The sequence below is a fragment of the Phoenix dactylifera genome, chromosome 1 (assembly GCF_009389715.1).
Source record: "Phoenix dactylifera cultivar Barhee BC4 chromosome 1, palm_55x_up_171113_PBpolish2nd_filt_p, whole genome shotgun sequence".
NCBI classification, from domain to species: Eukaryota; Viridiplantae; Streptophyta; class Magnoliopsida; order Arecales; family Arecaceae; genus Phoenix; species Phoenix dactylifera.
The window spans coordinates 36,829,626-36,846,380 of record NC_052392.1 but is presented as its reverse complement, the minus strand read 5'-3'; the positions used below and the strand labels follow the sequence as shown (position 1 = coordinate 36,846,380).

The window sequence follows — 16,755 nt, the reverse complement described above, 5'->3', positions numbered from 1 at the left end:
ACTAAAACTGGTCTACACCCTTTCTGAGAAGGCTTTTAGGGAAACAAATCAGCAGTCATTACTTTCAAATACCATGTCTCGAGATTTACAAATTAAGCTTCCTTGTTCATGGTTTTTAGCCAAAGCATACTCTTTCTGTAATTGAAATTTACTGGTCTAGAGCAAGACAGCTTCACCAGACACCACCATCTCAACCCCAGCCAGTGTGGATGACCATATCTTTTTTCAATAAATTGATTTTTGTAGCGCCAAATAAATAAACCGAAACATTTAAACTTCAGGACATACTGTTTGAACTTTGAACCCTTGGCCATTATCACTGACAGTTACAGAGTGGATCCTTTCTTACAACATTGACATACAGCATAACAAAAATCTTGTTTTAACTTCTTTATCACTGAGAGTTCAGTGTGGATCTTTTCTCAAGACATAACATACAACATGCATAACAAGGCCTGCTCCAGGATTACACCCCTCTACCTAACAACATTTGAACCCTTAGCCATTATCACTCACAGGCATCCAATAGATGATAACAATTTGTTGTAATCACATTCATCTAAAGTACATCTGGGTACATATACATAGTTACACAGGCAAAATAGAGAAGTTACATCCAATAGAAATTTACCACAACTTGCCAATGAAAGCAAAAGTACCCTCAATTAGTACTTCGGTTAAAGCAAATATAAATCTTCTGATTCTGAATCTTATCCTGGTGTCTTCTAAGACCTTCATGGCCGTTCATGGTTTAGGAATTCTCTGGTAATCCTCGTCAAGATTTGTAACAGTGCATCTGGTGAAAGAAGACTCAGTTATCAGATATTATCCTCCTCCCCCCCCCCCCCCCCAAAAAAAAAGGACTGCCCAAGTGAGAAAATTTAGCATATACGAGGAACAATGTCAAAGGAGAAACCATTCTCATGATCAAAAAAAAACTGTAGCAGAATAAGGCTTTCTAAAAAATAAGCATGATAATAGGTTGATATAATGCTTGCATTAGACTGTTAGCTAGTTATCCATATCCAAAAGCAGCTTGGTGAGAGTTAGTCATTCTGAACTTTCTTTTCGAGCAAATTCATTCTAAGAAAACATAGATGCAAAAAAGAATAAAATGAACATTTGCTTAGAAATACTAATTTGGCACATGTTATGGCAGAGAAGCTTCCGAAATATCAATAACAAATTGCTGCTTAAGGAATCAATCATAATTAGCAGGGGAACTAGGACATGCACTGTAGTACTATTTGTAGGTGTGGAATCTTATATGATGGAGCCTTATAAACCCTTGGCTGTTGAGATATAGACCCTGGATCTCCTGCAATCCTAGTTCACCTTTCACAGTTTCACTTTCCCCCACTCATCTCATTTTTAACTCTACACCATTATGTCTTTTCAGTTGGGGGTGACCCTTGGTGCAATGATAAAGGTTGCTCCATCATGACCTGGGTGTCATGGTTCGAAATATGGAACAACCTATTTGCACATGGAGATAAGGCTGCGTATCTCCAACCGTCTCCAGACCCTGCGGTGGCATGAACCTCGTGCACTGGGCTGTCCTTTAGCATTACCGATTTTCAGTTGACTAACAAACAAATAAGCACAGAAAGCAATCCAAATATATTATACAGACATCTCTGCCTAAGTAATGATGACTCAATAGCTGGCTACCTTGATCAGGATAATGAACATGTAGCACTGCTCAAAAATCTTGATATAATTCACAATTCTTGCTTAATTGCCACTGAGTTGTTTCAAAGTTTATGCAACTTTTAAACATCCATCAATTCACCCACACAAGCATAAAAATATTTTGAATTCCCAAAAACTGGAAACTGCGAGACATGAAGCTAAGAGGCAAATAGTAACAAGGAAGAAACTTAACAAATGGCAGGCACTATAACCTTTATCACATATCAAGATAAAGTTTTCAAACAAAATGTTTATCCTTTAACCATAGATTACAATTCAATGAGAAAGCATAACTTTCTGATCAGTCTATAAAATGGCATCACCTGTCTCTGCTTTCTTACTTTCCTACATCATTATTAGTTTTACTGACAGACCATCTATGAGATTATATCCAATTCAATTCCTTTTACAAAGGAGAATTTTTAACAACAAGAAAAATTTACAAGTCAGCTTCAACCAAAATATTCCTGTTACATCAAGTTCTGCCCATAATGGGTGTCGGGAACAATACATTTAAAATAATACCATTTTAGCAAACTCATGATAATTAGCAGCAAAATTACTAGTTCTATATATGTATGTATGCATGTATATATGAAAGTGAGCTACGGCAATTAAAGACAAAAAAAAACATGAGAAAGTGAAGCATTCCCGAGAGGCTAGCTTGCATTTAAGGTATCATGTCGATCTACGGGACACTGAATGACTTTGGACAGTTCCTAGCATATTCTAGCACAAAATTTCATCCACTTTTCAAATTGGCTGTACAGGAAATCTAGCAAAAAGCAATGTATTACAGGAAAATGTTTTTGAGATAAAGATAGGCTTTTCAGGTACCTTGATCTCCCCATTAGAGAATCCAACGAAAAGCTTCCCATGCCAGTACAGCACAGATGTTATGACTGAGTTGCATGTAATAGAGCCGATAGTTTTAATATCCATTTCTAACTCATTTTGTGACAATTCCTATAAAAAAGAGTCATGTTAGAGCAAGCAACTAAGATAACTATATAAAGAACAATTTGGGTAGAAACTAGAAAATATATAACATGAAACAGTGTTCAGTAAAAATTCATCCCTTATTTGAAATTCAATTTATCCAATCTATTATAAAGTGATACAATATGAAGCCACAGACCTTTATACTGATGATTCTATCCCATCCTCCTGTAAAAAGCCATTTTTTGTCCAAGTGAAGGGCAAAAATAGCACCACTCTGAATTTGCTCTGATATCACCAGCACATCATTCCTCCACATCTGATGAAAGTAAATATTTGACTTAAACCTCTCAAGAATAAACACAATTTTATTATATACATAGAAAGACAAAGGCAAATGCCCTAGGCCCTAGTAATCATAGCATTAAATGTAGAAGGTCGTTGTTTATTCACATCACAAGGCATTGATAATTCTTCAATTAAAAAGTAAATGACGAGTTATGTCAGTTCCTGAAGTGGCACAAACCTTTAGAAAACCATTCTCGTAGGATGAAACAAGCAAGTTGTTATCAATTGAAAGTGACAAAACCGGGGCCAAATTTTCTGGTGTCTCATTCTCTAAGATTGACAAAGGGCAGTTATCATGAAGCCACCACAAACGTATGGTTCCATCCCAACTTCCACTGTAAAGAATCCCATCAGCCACTGCTAAAGAAGAAACAGTTGACTTGTGACCGGTCAAGGTGCATGAAAGGGAGTAATCCTGGAAATGCAAGAAGAAGCAAAAATAACAAGTTATAATAGAAATTCCCAGATAATTGGTTGGAAAATAGTTTACATTTAATAAATATCTGAAAATGAATCAAAATCTAACATTGAGGTCTTAAAGAAATCCAATTTGTTAAAGAAAAATAAACTAGCAAATTGAAAAAAGTATAAACAAGATATGTCAATTGTTAGGTATCACCTAGTAAGATAAAATTATTTGGATTCTGAGGTATAATTTTGTTTTAATCAACATAGCAGACATTTCTTTTGTTTTTCTGAATTAAGAAAACAAATATAAAAGGACCTGTCCGCAGGAAAGGAAGAGCATCATGTAATACTAGTATGCAGTCAGATTTGAGGAATATAACCTGCAAAGACCAAGCTTTTATGGACTTGTCCCCACTACCACTGTACAGGAACCCTGTTGCTGAGACAGCCAAAGCGTGGATGCCACTATATCGCCAATCATTGTGCTCGTACCATTTCTTCAACGGTTCTTTCCCAAGAGAGGTGCTAATGGTCCAGATGAAAATACCACTCCCACTATCACCGCTTATACAAATCGGCTGGCTTGTATCATCTACAACAAGAATAGCCATGACTCTATGCTCATGACCTCTCAAAGATTGTATATGAGAAAAGTCCTGCAGGAGACATACACGAAGTTAATGACTAAAGAAAGTAAAGAGCAGGGCTGTTTTATTTTGAAAATATCCACATCAAGAAAAGACAACAATATAGGAGGGAAAAAAGGAAAGGTAAAACCAACTCTCAGTTACAATCCGTCCACATAAATACTTTTCATTGTAAATTTTTATAATATGGAATCAACATGCAATAAAAGAATCACCATGAAGTTCGCAAATCTCTGCACTAATATAGAAGTAATCAGTCATATGACATATCTATATTTCAATTGCACAACTATATAAAGTTGATACATGGATTTGTTCACATGTACCGGTCAGTTGAATATAAATTTGAATATTGAAAACATATCTGATTGATTAAATCAATAGAATATCCCCACATATTGGAAACTAGAGGATCACTAAAAGATAATTCATGCTACATGTGTCATAATAATCAGTGGATAAAAAACACCACTCATTGTCTAGTTTTATAGAACTTGATAATGTAGATTAAGTGGAGGATCAGGCCTATGGCACGAAAGGAGGGTCTAAGGTCACCATAAGTTTATTTAGATGTTAATTATTGCAAATTGAGTTGATTTTACAGATGTATAGCGTTTTTAATTATTAGGGTTCTAGTGAACTTCTAGGCCATCTATGATCAGACAATTAAGATTAAATCTCGCAATACCTATCTTTATGCTTATTTTTATCCTAATTAGCACCTAACTTATCCATGCCTTCGATCAACAGGCCCAATTCATTTAAGAAGAAAAACCACTAAGACATGAGTCCTCTCCTATCATAGATGAGAGAGAGGAAGATATGACTCGCTAAGGTTCGCGATCCTGGTACTTGAAACTGTATTGGTAATGATAGGTACAATATGTTATGCACTTAACACAAGCTCTCAACACCTTTTTCTCACTCTAAGTGATGATATAGTCCGAAATTGGATGACACATGTCGATACTAGATGGTATGGTGCAGCTTTGCTTGGTTTAGACTTGTATGGACTGCTTTGGTTCATATACTGAACAAAAACGTAGTACCATATTGGTACCTTATCAGCATGATACGGTATAGTTGATACCATAGTCGGCAGAACCATCCGGTTTGGGGCATCCCAAGCCGTACCGGCGGTGGACCGGGACGGTTCCATCATCGAAATCGAGACCTTGTCCCGGAGGCAAAAAAGGAGAAAGAAAAAGAGGAAAAGAGAGAGAGAGCGGGGGAGGGAGGGCGAGGGAGGGAAAGGAAGAGAGAGGCCGGACAGGGCCGGTCGGCGAAAGCCGCAGAGCCTCCGTGTAGAGGAGGTGGAGGTGGGGCTCCGCCTCCGGTCCCCGTTTTGTTCGAAACAGGAGCCCAGAGGAGGCCTCTTTTATTTTTGCGGATTTTAAGTTGAAATTGGCAAGCCCATTGCCGACTTCCAAGTCAGCAAACCCATTGCGTCTCCCCGGACTCCGCCTCCTCCGCGCGGAGGCTCCTTAGCCTCCGCCACCTCCGTGCGGAGGCTCCCCGGCCTCCACCGTCCGACCTCGGCCGGCCTTCCTCTTCCTTTCTCTCCCTCTCCTTCCCTCCCCCGCTCTCTCTCTTTTTCTCTCTCCTGTTCTCCCTCTTCCCCCCTCTACTATGTCGGTATTGGGCCGACATGGCACGACGCGGAGTTGCCCGGCTCGTGCCACCGGACAACCGGTACGGAGCCCGGTATAGGCATAGTAGATGTTGGTTGATACGGTTCCATATGATGGTTTATTTTTTTACTACCTTTAGGAACAATGAAAGAAGAAATGGAGGGAGAAACAAAAGGATAAGAGGCAAATAAAAGGATTGGGGAGAAAAAAAGATGAAAGAAGAGAAAATAAAAAAAATGATAGAAGAAGAGAAAACTAAGAGTAGGCCCAGAAACTAACTTGCAAGGGTCAAGCCAAAGCCCGGCATCAAGCCAACATGCTAGCATGGCCTAGCATGGCAATCTAACTATTTTAGATCAATATCAACTTGGCCGTGAAACCCCTAAGTGAGACCAACTCAACCCGACCCAATTGAACCCTAGGTCACAAATTGATCCTTGCTCCACATCCATAGCCATGAGGTCTGCGTACATATAATATATATAGGTATATATATATATATGTATATATATATGTATGTATATATATGTATATATATATATGTATGTATATATATGTATATATATATATGTATGTATATATATGTATATATATATATGTATGTATATATATGTATATATATATGTATGTATATATATGTATATATATATATATGTATATATATATATGTATGCATGTGTGTGTGGAGAGAGGAGGGGGGGATGGGATGCTTTCGAAAGCATTTAGCTCAAAATGCTTCCTAGTTACGGATAATGAAGGAACTCTTAAATGAAAATCAACACTGTTGATCGTGATCCACAACATTTGAATTGACCACAAACCAAAAATCATGAATTTTTTTGACCTTTTACCATGCATCAAATGAAAAGAAAATTGACCATTTCAATGATTTATCATGTTTCAGTTTGTTCTATAGTTTAAAAACATCCAAATTAGCTAAAAATTGATATGTATATGTTTTAAAATATTGATCAAGGTCAACAGTTTGGAATCACAAACTATATGATTTATGCTATGTTTTTGCTCACTAGCTATATCACTTCTGTTCATTTTTGCCAACTTGATGTACAGGCAAGAAACCTCCAGAATAAAAAGTTTTGAGCCTCCAAGCATTTTATATCTTAGATCATAATCAGTGGTGTTGATTTTTATCTTGAAAGGTTTTTCATTGTTTTTTTGACTATGAAGCATTTGGAGCCAAATGCTTTCACAAGCATCCCAGCTGATATGGAGAGTGGAAGGGAGGGAGGGAGCGCAATTCTTGGTCATTGTGTTGAGGGAGCCAGTGGCAATGCTGGTGAAGGTGTTATTGAATATTATGATTTGGATGGGAAATGGTAGTAGTAGTGGTGCATGCTGTGGCAACTACACACACACATACAGTGAGAGAGAGAGAGATAGTAGTGGAAGGAGCCACACCTTTAGGTTTGGTGTGTAACAATGGTGAGGGAAGAGAGAGTGAGAAAGAGGTTGGAAAAGAGAGGAAAAAGAGTGAAGGGGCAAGGTTATTTGAGGGACTCATAATATATGTTATCTGTACAATTTTGTTTAGACTTTCAAATTGTCGCTAGGCCTAGCCAAGCCAAAGTTTTAATTAGTCTGGATCGAACAGATTGAGGGCCATGCATGAGCCGGTAGAGGAGGAAGGGCTGGCTGCCCCTTCCATTGTTCATTCTGCCCCAGTCAAGCAGTCCAAATTAGAACCCTTTTTCTAATTTTATTTCTGTCCAGGTGGCTCTAATTATTAGATGAATTGCTGCATGGTATCTTGGAGGATCTTTGAGGGATATACGAAGGGATAACGAGTTCAATTTTTGCAGGGAAGAAAAACAACGAAAAGGGTCCGTGCTTTACATCTTCCTTTCCAAGCTTTGTCTTTTGATCACTTTATTTGACCATGGGTGGTCTGATTGCCTCTGAACATTCCTTTGTTCCCTTATTGGTTGAATTTTCAGAAACAGATCCCAAGACTTGGATGTAAAACAATAGGAATATCTTAGCATCTCTGAGAAAGATCCATTTCAAGGCCTTATTGAATCCTTTCACATAGAAGCCAATCAGATTTATCATTTCAACATCATATGGCAAATACACATTCTAGAATGGCATAACAAAGATCATGAGCTACATCATGCAATGTCTTATCTTCAAAAAAACAAATATTACCAAAAGATCAAATGCATGAGCACATGTCAAAATCAAATAGATGTAAATAATAGCATTGCTTAGAAAAAATCTTGATTTTCATAATGTATTTGATGGTTCTAAACTACATGAAAGGTAAAATATGTGGTCCATGGTCCTAGTGAAACTCTAATAGAATATATATTCCACACACAAGTGGTTCGATAGGCACTTATGGACACTTGAAATATTCTTGCATGTCAAATTCAAGATAACCTAAAAAATTATGCTGAAATTCTCAAGAAAGAACTGTAAAATGAAAAGCCCAGTAACAGCTACCTCAAATCCAGTTTATGAGCCCTAACTTTACATTGATTCCTACCCAAGGCTAAGTCCTCTAATATGAAGATCACATTCAAAGCCCTCAACATCAATTACTACAAGAATTCTTTTTCTCCAATGGCTTCACTTAAGCCTCTCCACAGAAAGTTCGCAAGCCTATGTTGGATATGAACAAATCATCTCGTATAATTTGCCTCAGTTAAGGTTCTTTTGGTTCATTTACTCATTTTTAACCAACATTGCCCAACTGCAACAAATATTTTAACAATTTCAAGTTTATTTTATGGTCAGATATACAAGACAAACACATTGTGCTGCATTTTGATCTTCACAATAAAGTTGGTCTGCTGACTCAGCCTTAACTAACACTTGTCCTATGTATGTTGGTTTTATTGGATCAAGATATGATCAAAGAAAACACAAATGTTTTATGATTAGCCCTCAACTTAACATCAACATATATCATAGATCATTATTCAATTCTCAGCCACAAATACAGCCATACTTCTTTAGCTCATCAGTGTTCCTACCTATGCACAATCCTTCATGATGCTGCCATGCATATGAATCACATCAAAAACTAATTCAAATTATTTGCTCCAGCAAACTATGCAGCTTTAAATACTTAAACATCAACTTGTCCTCATATGACATTTTTCTTTTCCATTCAAGCTTCATGTCCTTGTTCATGCTGATTTGTCTCCAACTAGCAAAACATAGTCAACTTCAATTACTGCTTCTTCCTTCATGATTCTCTTTCACTCCCTAAGGGGTTAGAAGCAGAATTTTGTTTCCATTCCAAAAAATGAAGTGAAGTAACATAATCCATATTCCATACACAATTTTCCTATTGTTGACTTGGTATCCTTTTGATGATATGGGTGCCCAAATGATCCTTCTTAGAACTTTTTGTAGTAACTAATCTTAGCTACATTATAAGCATTTTTTTCTCAAGAGTGGATGACAAATAATTATATATCAATGCTAGTTTTCAATTAGCTAGCATAAATCTGTCAACAGGTCTTCCTGTTCACATAAGTTTACCAACAAGCCTAGTCCCATCTATATGGGGCTCATTATATGGATCAGATTGTAATCCATTAGAGCACGTGAAAGCCTTGCAACAGGCCCTTGGCTTAACTACAAAAAGCCTTCAAACTGGTAACTACCATTAGCCAAGGTCTCTTTGGATGAGAAAAGAGCTTTCCATGAAACCTAGATGCTTAGCTATGTAGTTTAAGTTCATGCAAACAGGGAACAATTCTACAAGGTTCCCCCAGTTCGTAAAGAGTCTAGATATTGATGTAACAAGGCAAGGCATAAAAAACTCAATGAGTAGCAATATGTTGGCCTTTATGGTGGTGAACAAAATTCTTCAAGAAACCTTTGACAACACATAGATTAAACCTTGTAATTCCTACTTAGAAACCCAAGATGAGTTAAAAGCTAATATGACTTTGAGCAGGGGAAGGAATTGCTCATGATGTTTTTGCAGTTCTATGAACATGCAGATATTGTTAGTACTTTTGAATGTTGGGTATAAGTTCCAGTAAAAGAAAAAATTAAGGGATCCTGGATCCTTATTTTATCTCTTTGTCTATGTAAGAAATGCATTATAAAGGAAACACATTTTGACGAACTTTATCATACAGTAATAGAAAGTGCATGATAAGTTTCTGGTTTTGGTTCCCTGCAAGGGAAAAGACATTACATATCCAATTTCATTAGAAATTTGTTAGTCCTTCAACTCTTCTAGGAATACTACAGCAATGTCAATATCAATCATTCAGAAAAAAAGTACCTTTCGCAAGAGTATACCTGCAGGGACCATACGTTGATTGTTTTATCAAAAGAAGAGCTAAACAAAAACCCCCCTGCAACAGGTAAAAATTGACATAAGATTAAACCTCCAGCATTGCAGATAATTGGCCAAGATGATCCGCAAAATAATTCTCTTTTAAATATAGTTAATATCACAAATATCAGAAAAGAAACAGAATAGGTGGATCATCATAAGCAAGATAAAGACATCATCAAAGAATATATAAGCAATCCCAAATGATTAAACCAATGAAAGAACAAGCAATCATCCAATATATATATATAAGAAACCCAAATGACTAAACTAATGAAAGAATAAGCAATCATACAATAGAAAATTAGTTTATACCTCCAATCGCCAATCCTGTCACACAGTCACGATGATCTTGAAGAGCGACAGATCTAAGACCACCACCGTGCAGCCCTTTGACTAGGTTATTGTCATCTTTCCCCTGCTGCAAGTGATCAGCATTGCTTTCATTGCTACCCAGCATGTCTTCATATGGATTATCTCTAGAAATGTTGTCATTCCCTTGACTTGGCAAAATGCTGTCAGCTTCTTTGTGTCGCAGGGAGCATATGCTCCCAAGAACTAAGCAACATAAAACATTCTCCTTTGCTACTAAAACATCAGAAGCGGCCAAATCATCAGCACAGGTCTTGGTGAACAGACTGCAAATACAATGCCAAATATCAATCACTTGAGGACGGCTCTCTGGTTCATAATTCAAACAAGAAGTAAGAATCTGGAGCAATGGCTCAAACTTTGTCTCCATTAATAAAGCTTCCAACTTGGAGACTACCTTCTCCTTCCAAACATCATATACTTCAGCAAATTTTTTGCAACTCCCTTCTGCAAGGATGCCAGAGAGACTTTCAACTAGTTCTGCTGCCAGATTGGCGTTGCCCAAAAGAATCATGACCAATATACAAGCCAACGACCAAACATCCGTTCCATATCCCACTGAGCTATCAAAACCAGAGTCATTAGCAACATCCTTTCCGAACAATGAAACAAACACCTCTGGGCTTAAAAAAGCTGTGCTTTCAACCAGGTTGGGACCATCACAGCCTTTTCTGGAAGACATAGCACTAGCATTCTCCCGGATTCTCCTCCCTGATAGCAAAACCTGATTGACATCAAAAAGACCGTGCCCGAAATCATCGAAGCAAAAGCAGGACGGTGCCAAGCATCCAGCCACCAACCCTTGCGAATGCAAATCCATCACCACCTCACACAGCTCCATGCTCACCATCCCAAAACTATGCAAAAGATTCCCACCATCCACTCCACCACCACTAAACCTCTTCCCGTCTCTCAACACATCAGCAAGATTGCGACCAAACCTCTCACAAACCAAGCAAAGGCGAGATTTTTCCTGTTCCCCACCCATCCACAACCCGAAAACTTTACATAATCCCCGCTGATGCCTTATCGAGGCATCCACAAGAAGACCCAATTCGTCTCTCACCCCATCGCCCAACTGATACAGAGCTTCCAACACACGCACCGTGTAGCTTAGCCGAAACCACTGGGACGACTCGGTGGAAGACAAAGAGGAGAGAAAAGGAGAAGTGTCGATGGGAAACAGGCTCACTCGCTGGTTCTGCCGGGAGCACCAGGGCCGGCCGAGAGGCGTAGAGATGGTAGCCGTCGAGATGTCTGTCGTCGTTGCTGCTCCGAGCGAGAGAAGGGACAGGGCGTCTTGGGGGAGGATGAAGTGCTTCCAGGCGGGGAGGAGGGATTGGGTCCAGGGTAGAGGGAAAAAGTCCAGGGGAGGGGATGCATCGGGATCAGGACTGTGTTTGGATTTGGGGATTGGGGAAGGAGAGGAGGAGGAGGAGGAGGAGGATAAGCGGAGGAGGTCGAGGTTCTTGGGGAGGGCGGAGGGTCCGGGGGAGCGTGGGAGGGGGACGAGCTGGGTGCAGGCGGGGCAGCGGACGGCGTCGGGGAGGTTGGGGCGAGGGATGGGGAGGGCGGCCAGGCATACCTCGCACGCCGAGTGCCCGCATGCCATCACCCGCGGCACCGTCGCCGTCCAGTCGTAGGCCTGCAGGCAAACCGGGCACTCAGGCAACTCCATTGCCGACTCCATCTTAGAGAGAGAGAGAGGGCTTGGAAGCTTGGATGACTCGGAGATGGATGCTGCTGCTTTCGTTGCCGGCTGGGCGAGAAAGACAACGAGAGCTCCCCTGCAGGATCACACCCGCCGCCACCGGGAGCGCCGGTACCTGAAAATCGGTACATCATTATCCAAATCCAAGATTAAATAAGTACGTATAATAGAAATCAAAATTTATATATTTTGATAATTTTTAATTTAATAACCAGCCAGGTAGCACCAATTAGATCATACATATAAGGATATATAAATTTAAAATTCATTTTATGAATTATAATTCAAATATGCTAAAATATAACTATATTTAAAATTACTATAGTCTGATAATTAGAAGATGATATATAGTACGATACCATATTATTAACATCATATACTAGATGCCACCAACATTTATAAATTTTAGTTTCTAAATTTATTTTATGGTGCATACCATGTTTAATGGTTTAAATCTTAAATTTGGATGGTTCATTACTAATTTTAGTTTTCAAGTAAATATGAAACACACAATAATATTTCGCATACAATATGCACACATACATATTTGGAAGGGTTAATTTAGATTATAGCCGGCATCAAACCTTCAACCTCTATAGCTAGTGCTTAATTTAGATTTCGTTTTTTAGAGCTACACACTTATCAAACCAAGGGCTTGATTGATGTATGGCCTTTATCTTAACACCTCATATCAATGTAACTACTCAAGCACATGCGAAGTTTGCCAATTGCCAATGCATCGAGGCAGAATCAAGCAAGCATATTCACATAATTTATTGGTCTTACAATTAGTTGTTTATTTATATTTAATTCTTGTTATTATTTTCTTAAGAAAACGTATGCAAGAAGGCGTTATGTATCGAGATAAATAGATTACACGAAGGAAGCTACTATGAAAGTCAAGTATGAAAGTGCCAATTATGAAGTGAGGATTACATTTGGTAAAGGATTACATTTGCTGGAAACATTTATTATTTTCTATTAAAAGCTTAACATGAGGCTTAACCCCACAAAGCTAAAACTACGATCACCCATAAGATAGAATTGATCTGGCACTCATGATTCAACTCAAGCCCATACAAGTTGGGTATGGGAGGTTTCATGAGGCAGCGAGCTTGTAGGAAAACGGAATCATGGACCTGAGTTCTGAAAGATGCTCAATTTGCTTTCATTTATTAATACGACAACCAACAGATCATTAATTTTTATGTTTAAAAATAACACAAAAAACCTGCTAGGAGAGCAGAATTACATGGACATCCAACGCCGTATCCAGAACACGGATTGAATTCCTAAATACTAACAAAATTTTTGCCCAGATCAGAGCCTGCAGTAGAGTTAGGCACTGGGCCGGGCCGCCCACGGCCCGGCACGGTCCGGCACGAAGCGGGCCGTGCCTGGCACGGCCCGATAGCTACAATGCCGGGCCGTGCCTGGCACGGCCCATTTAAGGGGGCCGTGCTGGGTCACAGGTTACTGGCTCGCGGGCCGAGCCCGGCACGGCCCGCTTCGGGCCTGGGCCGGCATGGCCCGCTCTAGGCCCGTGGGCCAAGCACGGCACGGCCCGCGGGCCAGCCCGGCACGGCCCATAAGGGCCTGGGCCGGGCGGGCCCGCGGGCCTGGCACGGTCCGGGCCTGGGCCCGGTCCGGCCCGATAAAAATTAATGCTTCATAAATTTTTTTTAATAAATTAATAAATATTGAAAACTAAGGATTTATGAATATAAAGCCACCGGAATGGTGGGGGGTTTGGCATAGACCCCTACCAGTTTATTAATTTAAATCAAAATGGTACATGAAGGAAGGTTTGGACCTTGGTCTGACCTCCAGAATACAATAAGAAAGGGCCGAGGTTTGGACTTTGGTCTGACCTCCAGAATACAATAAAAATGTACAATTATAAAAAATTAAGAAATCTTACTAATCATCAGTGATTCAGTGAATCAGTATTCACTCTTCAGTCTTCAGTAGTGTTTGTATCATCATCATCAGAGGATGTTGTATTATGTCCACCTTTATCTTGAAGTCTTGCCTCAGCATCCAACCAATCTTTGAAGCAGAGAAGCATCTCCACCGTTTCGCCCGTCATTCTACTTCTCTTTTCGTCAAGAACACGCCGACCTGCACTAAAAGCGGATTCCGATGCTACCGTGGACATCGGCACAGCTAAAATATCGCGTGCAATTGCAGACATAACAGGATATTGATTTCTAACACTCTTCCACCAAGATAATACATCTAGATTCTCTATTTGATTTTCATCATATGTAGACTGAAGATCATTTCGTAAATAAAATTCTAGTTCACTACTTAAAGATGAAGAAGATGAAGATAAACTTGAAGCATGTGTGTGTCTTCTCTGTGCAATGAATGAAAAAATAGATGACGAACGAGAACTACTAGAAGAAGAAATAGAGGTTTGTATTTGTGTTCTAGATCCACGAATTTTTTCATCATATATAGCATAAATATCATAAAGAAGTTGTTTTACCTCATTTTTAGCAGGTTCAGGATCTTTAATCATATTTTCACAGTACGCATCAAGTAAAATTAGTACGCCATTTAATTTAACTCTAGGATCAAATACAGCAGCTAAGTTATGCATAGGACATATCTTGTCCCAATACTCATTCCATTTAGATTCCATTAGGTCAATAATAGGCATTAAAACATCATCATATCTATGTTCTGAAAATTTTTGACTAATTATATATGCTTGTTGTAAAAATGAACATGAAGTTGGATAATAAATACCAGAAAGAACATTGGTAGCATTATAAAAACTAAGCAAAAAATCTTCCAAAATTTTTCCTTTATTCCAATCAGTTTCAGTCAATGTAAAGCCTAATCCACGATCATTAATATATGCACTTAATAAGTTTTTATATGGGTATGCATCATGTATCATGCTATATGTTGAGTTCCAACGAGTAATTACATCAAGTTTAAATTTTTTAAAACGTTTACCATGATTTATACATAGTTCCTTAAATTCTTGAAGTCTTGATCTTGAAGCATGAATAAAAGAAACTGCATTTCTATTGACCCCCTAATGGATTTTGATGAATACAAAACACTAGAGTAAAATTCCATTATATCTTAACAATTCAATTGAGAAATTCATGTGTTTTACTTAGAATATTGTTAAGAAATGTCTAGGCAAGTTCCCATAATTTTTATGAATTTATTGAAGAATATTTTGAGCTAAAGAAAAAGTTCAGGGACAGCCGAGACGTCTCCTGATAGTTTCAGAGACGTCTCTGGCACAAACAGGAAGAACTGGCACACTTGGAGACGTCCCCGACACCTGCCGAGTCGTCCCTGCGTTAGCGGAGTCGACTCTCTCAGTAGCGGAGTCGACTCTCTCAGTGGCGGCAGAAAGACGTTTTTCAAGGGATATGCGCGAGACGTCCCCGCTGTACGCGGAGTCGTCCCCGCAAGCAAAAAGGAGACTTTCCGAGTCGTCCCCAAGATGGCGGAGACGGCTCTCTCAGGGTTTTCCAGAGAATGGTTTCTGCGGTGATAAGGAAGCGGAGTCGACCCTGAGATAGCGGAGACGTCCCCATGCATAAAAGTGCAGACAAGCCGAGACGTCCCCTGAAAGAGCGGAGTCGACTCTCTCAGGGAATTCCAGAGGACATATTTTTCAAAGATAAAGAAGCGGAGTCGTCCCCAAACAAGCGGAGTCGTCCCCACTCAAAAAGTGCAGACAAGCCGAGACGTCCCCGTAAAGTGCCGAGTCGACCCCAGATAAAGTAAAAAGTAAAAATCCTGTAGGCGAGACGTCTCTCGCTGTAGCAGAGACGTCCCCGGAGCGCCTGGGACGCGACTGACAGCTTTTCAGGTTTGGTTTGAATTTCAAATCCTTCTCTTTTTGTTTCTAACGGCTATATTTGCTTTTTGGGCTATAAAAGGGACCTCTTGAGTGGTTCTCAACAACTCTTCACCAACCCAAAAGCAAAATTATTCAAGAGAGAAAAGTTCAAAAGAGTGAGAGCATTAAAGTGTAGAAATCAAGTGCATTCAAGGTTCTCTTGTGATTTCAAGCTCAACCGCTCTCGTGCGCTCGGGATTCAAAGCTCACACTCGATCCTACGCACTCCACATCGGAAGAATCAACATCTCCCACGCTTCCAACGGTAAAAAGATTCTTCCGGGTTAAATTGTTCATAATTGATATATTTGCTTTTTAGAGCTTTTATTCTCTTTTGTAAACTCTTTGATTGTAGTGCTTGTTCAAGTCAAGGGACTTGGAACAAGGGAAAGGCGTCCCAAGCCTAAGAGAAATTGGGGGTTTAGGGTTTGTTGTGAGCCCGGTGTAAAACAACGAGTTGGGTAGTAAACTCGCAAAACTACCGTACTGTAATCTTGGATTATAGTGGAAATACCCAAAGGCGCTTTGGGGAGTGGATGTAGGAGCGGTGGAAGCTCCGAACCACTATAAAACCGTGTGTTTGTGATTGTGTCTTCTCATCCCACTATCATTACCTTATTTCATATATTTGTGTGTTTTAATTTTAATTAGCCGAAGAGTTTTAAAACACCCAATTCACCCCCCTCTTGGGTGACCATCTCTGGGCAACAAGTGGTATCAGAGCAGGTGCTCTGTGTATTTCTTGAAAGACCTAACCGTCTTAGCCAAAGATCTAGATGGGAACACCCTTTAACAATGTTCCTGCCGAGGGG

The 16,755-nt window shown here is 39.5% G+C and overlaps 1 protein-coding gene across 1 annotated transcript; it reads right to left on the bottom strand.

The window, feature by feature from the left end:
- Positions 1-290: 290 nt before the first annotated feature.
- On the bottom strand, positions 291-12,206 carry LOC103702608. Its single transcript, XM_008785099.4, has 7 exons — positions 10,302-12,206; positions 9,950-10,005; positions 3,768-4,043; positions 3,158-3,394; positions 2,831-2,950; positions 2,530-2,658; positions 291-796 (listed from the first exon to the last, which is right to left on the bottom strand). Exons 1-7 carry the CDS (start codon positions 12,046-12,048, stop codon positions 776-778), a joined length of 2,586 nt encoding a protein of 861 aa, XP_008783321.3. The 5' UTR covers positions 12,049-12,206; the 3' UTR covers positions 291-775.
- Between the last annotated feature and the right edge of the window lie 4,549 nt (positions 12,207-16,755).

Coding starts and splice junctions, on each gene's coding strand:
- LOC103702608 (XM_008785099.4), bottom strand. CDS start 12,048: ATGGAGTCGGCAATGGAGTTGCCTGAGTGCCCGGTTTGCCTGCAGGCC. Junction 3,395..3,767: donor TAAAAGCTTGGTCTTTGCAG/GTTATATTCCTC, acceptor TTGCATTTCCAG/GATTACTCCCTTTCATGCAC. Junction 797..2,529: donor TCTCTAATGGGGAGATCAAG/GTACCTGAAAAG, acceptor TTCTTTCACCAG/ATGCACTGTTACAAATCTTG.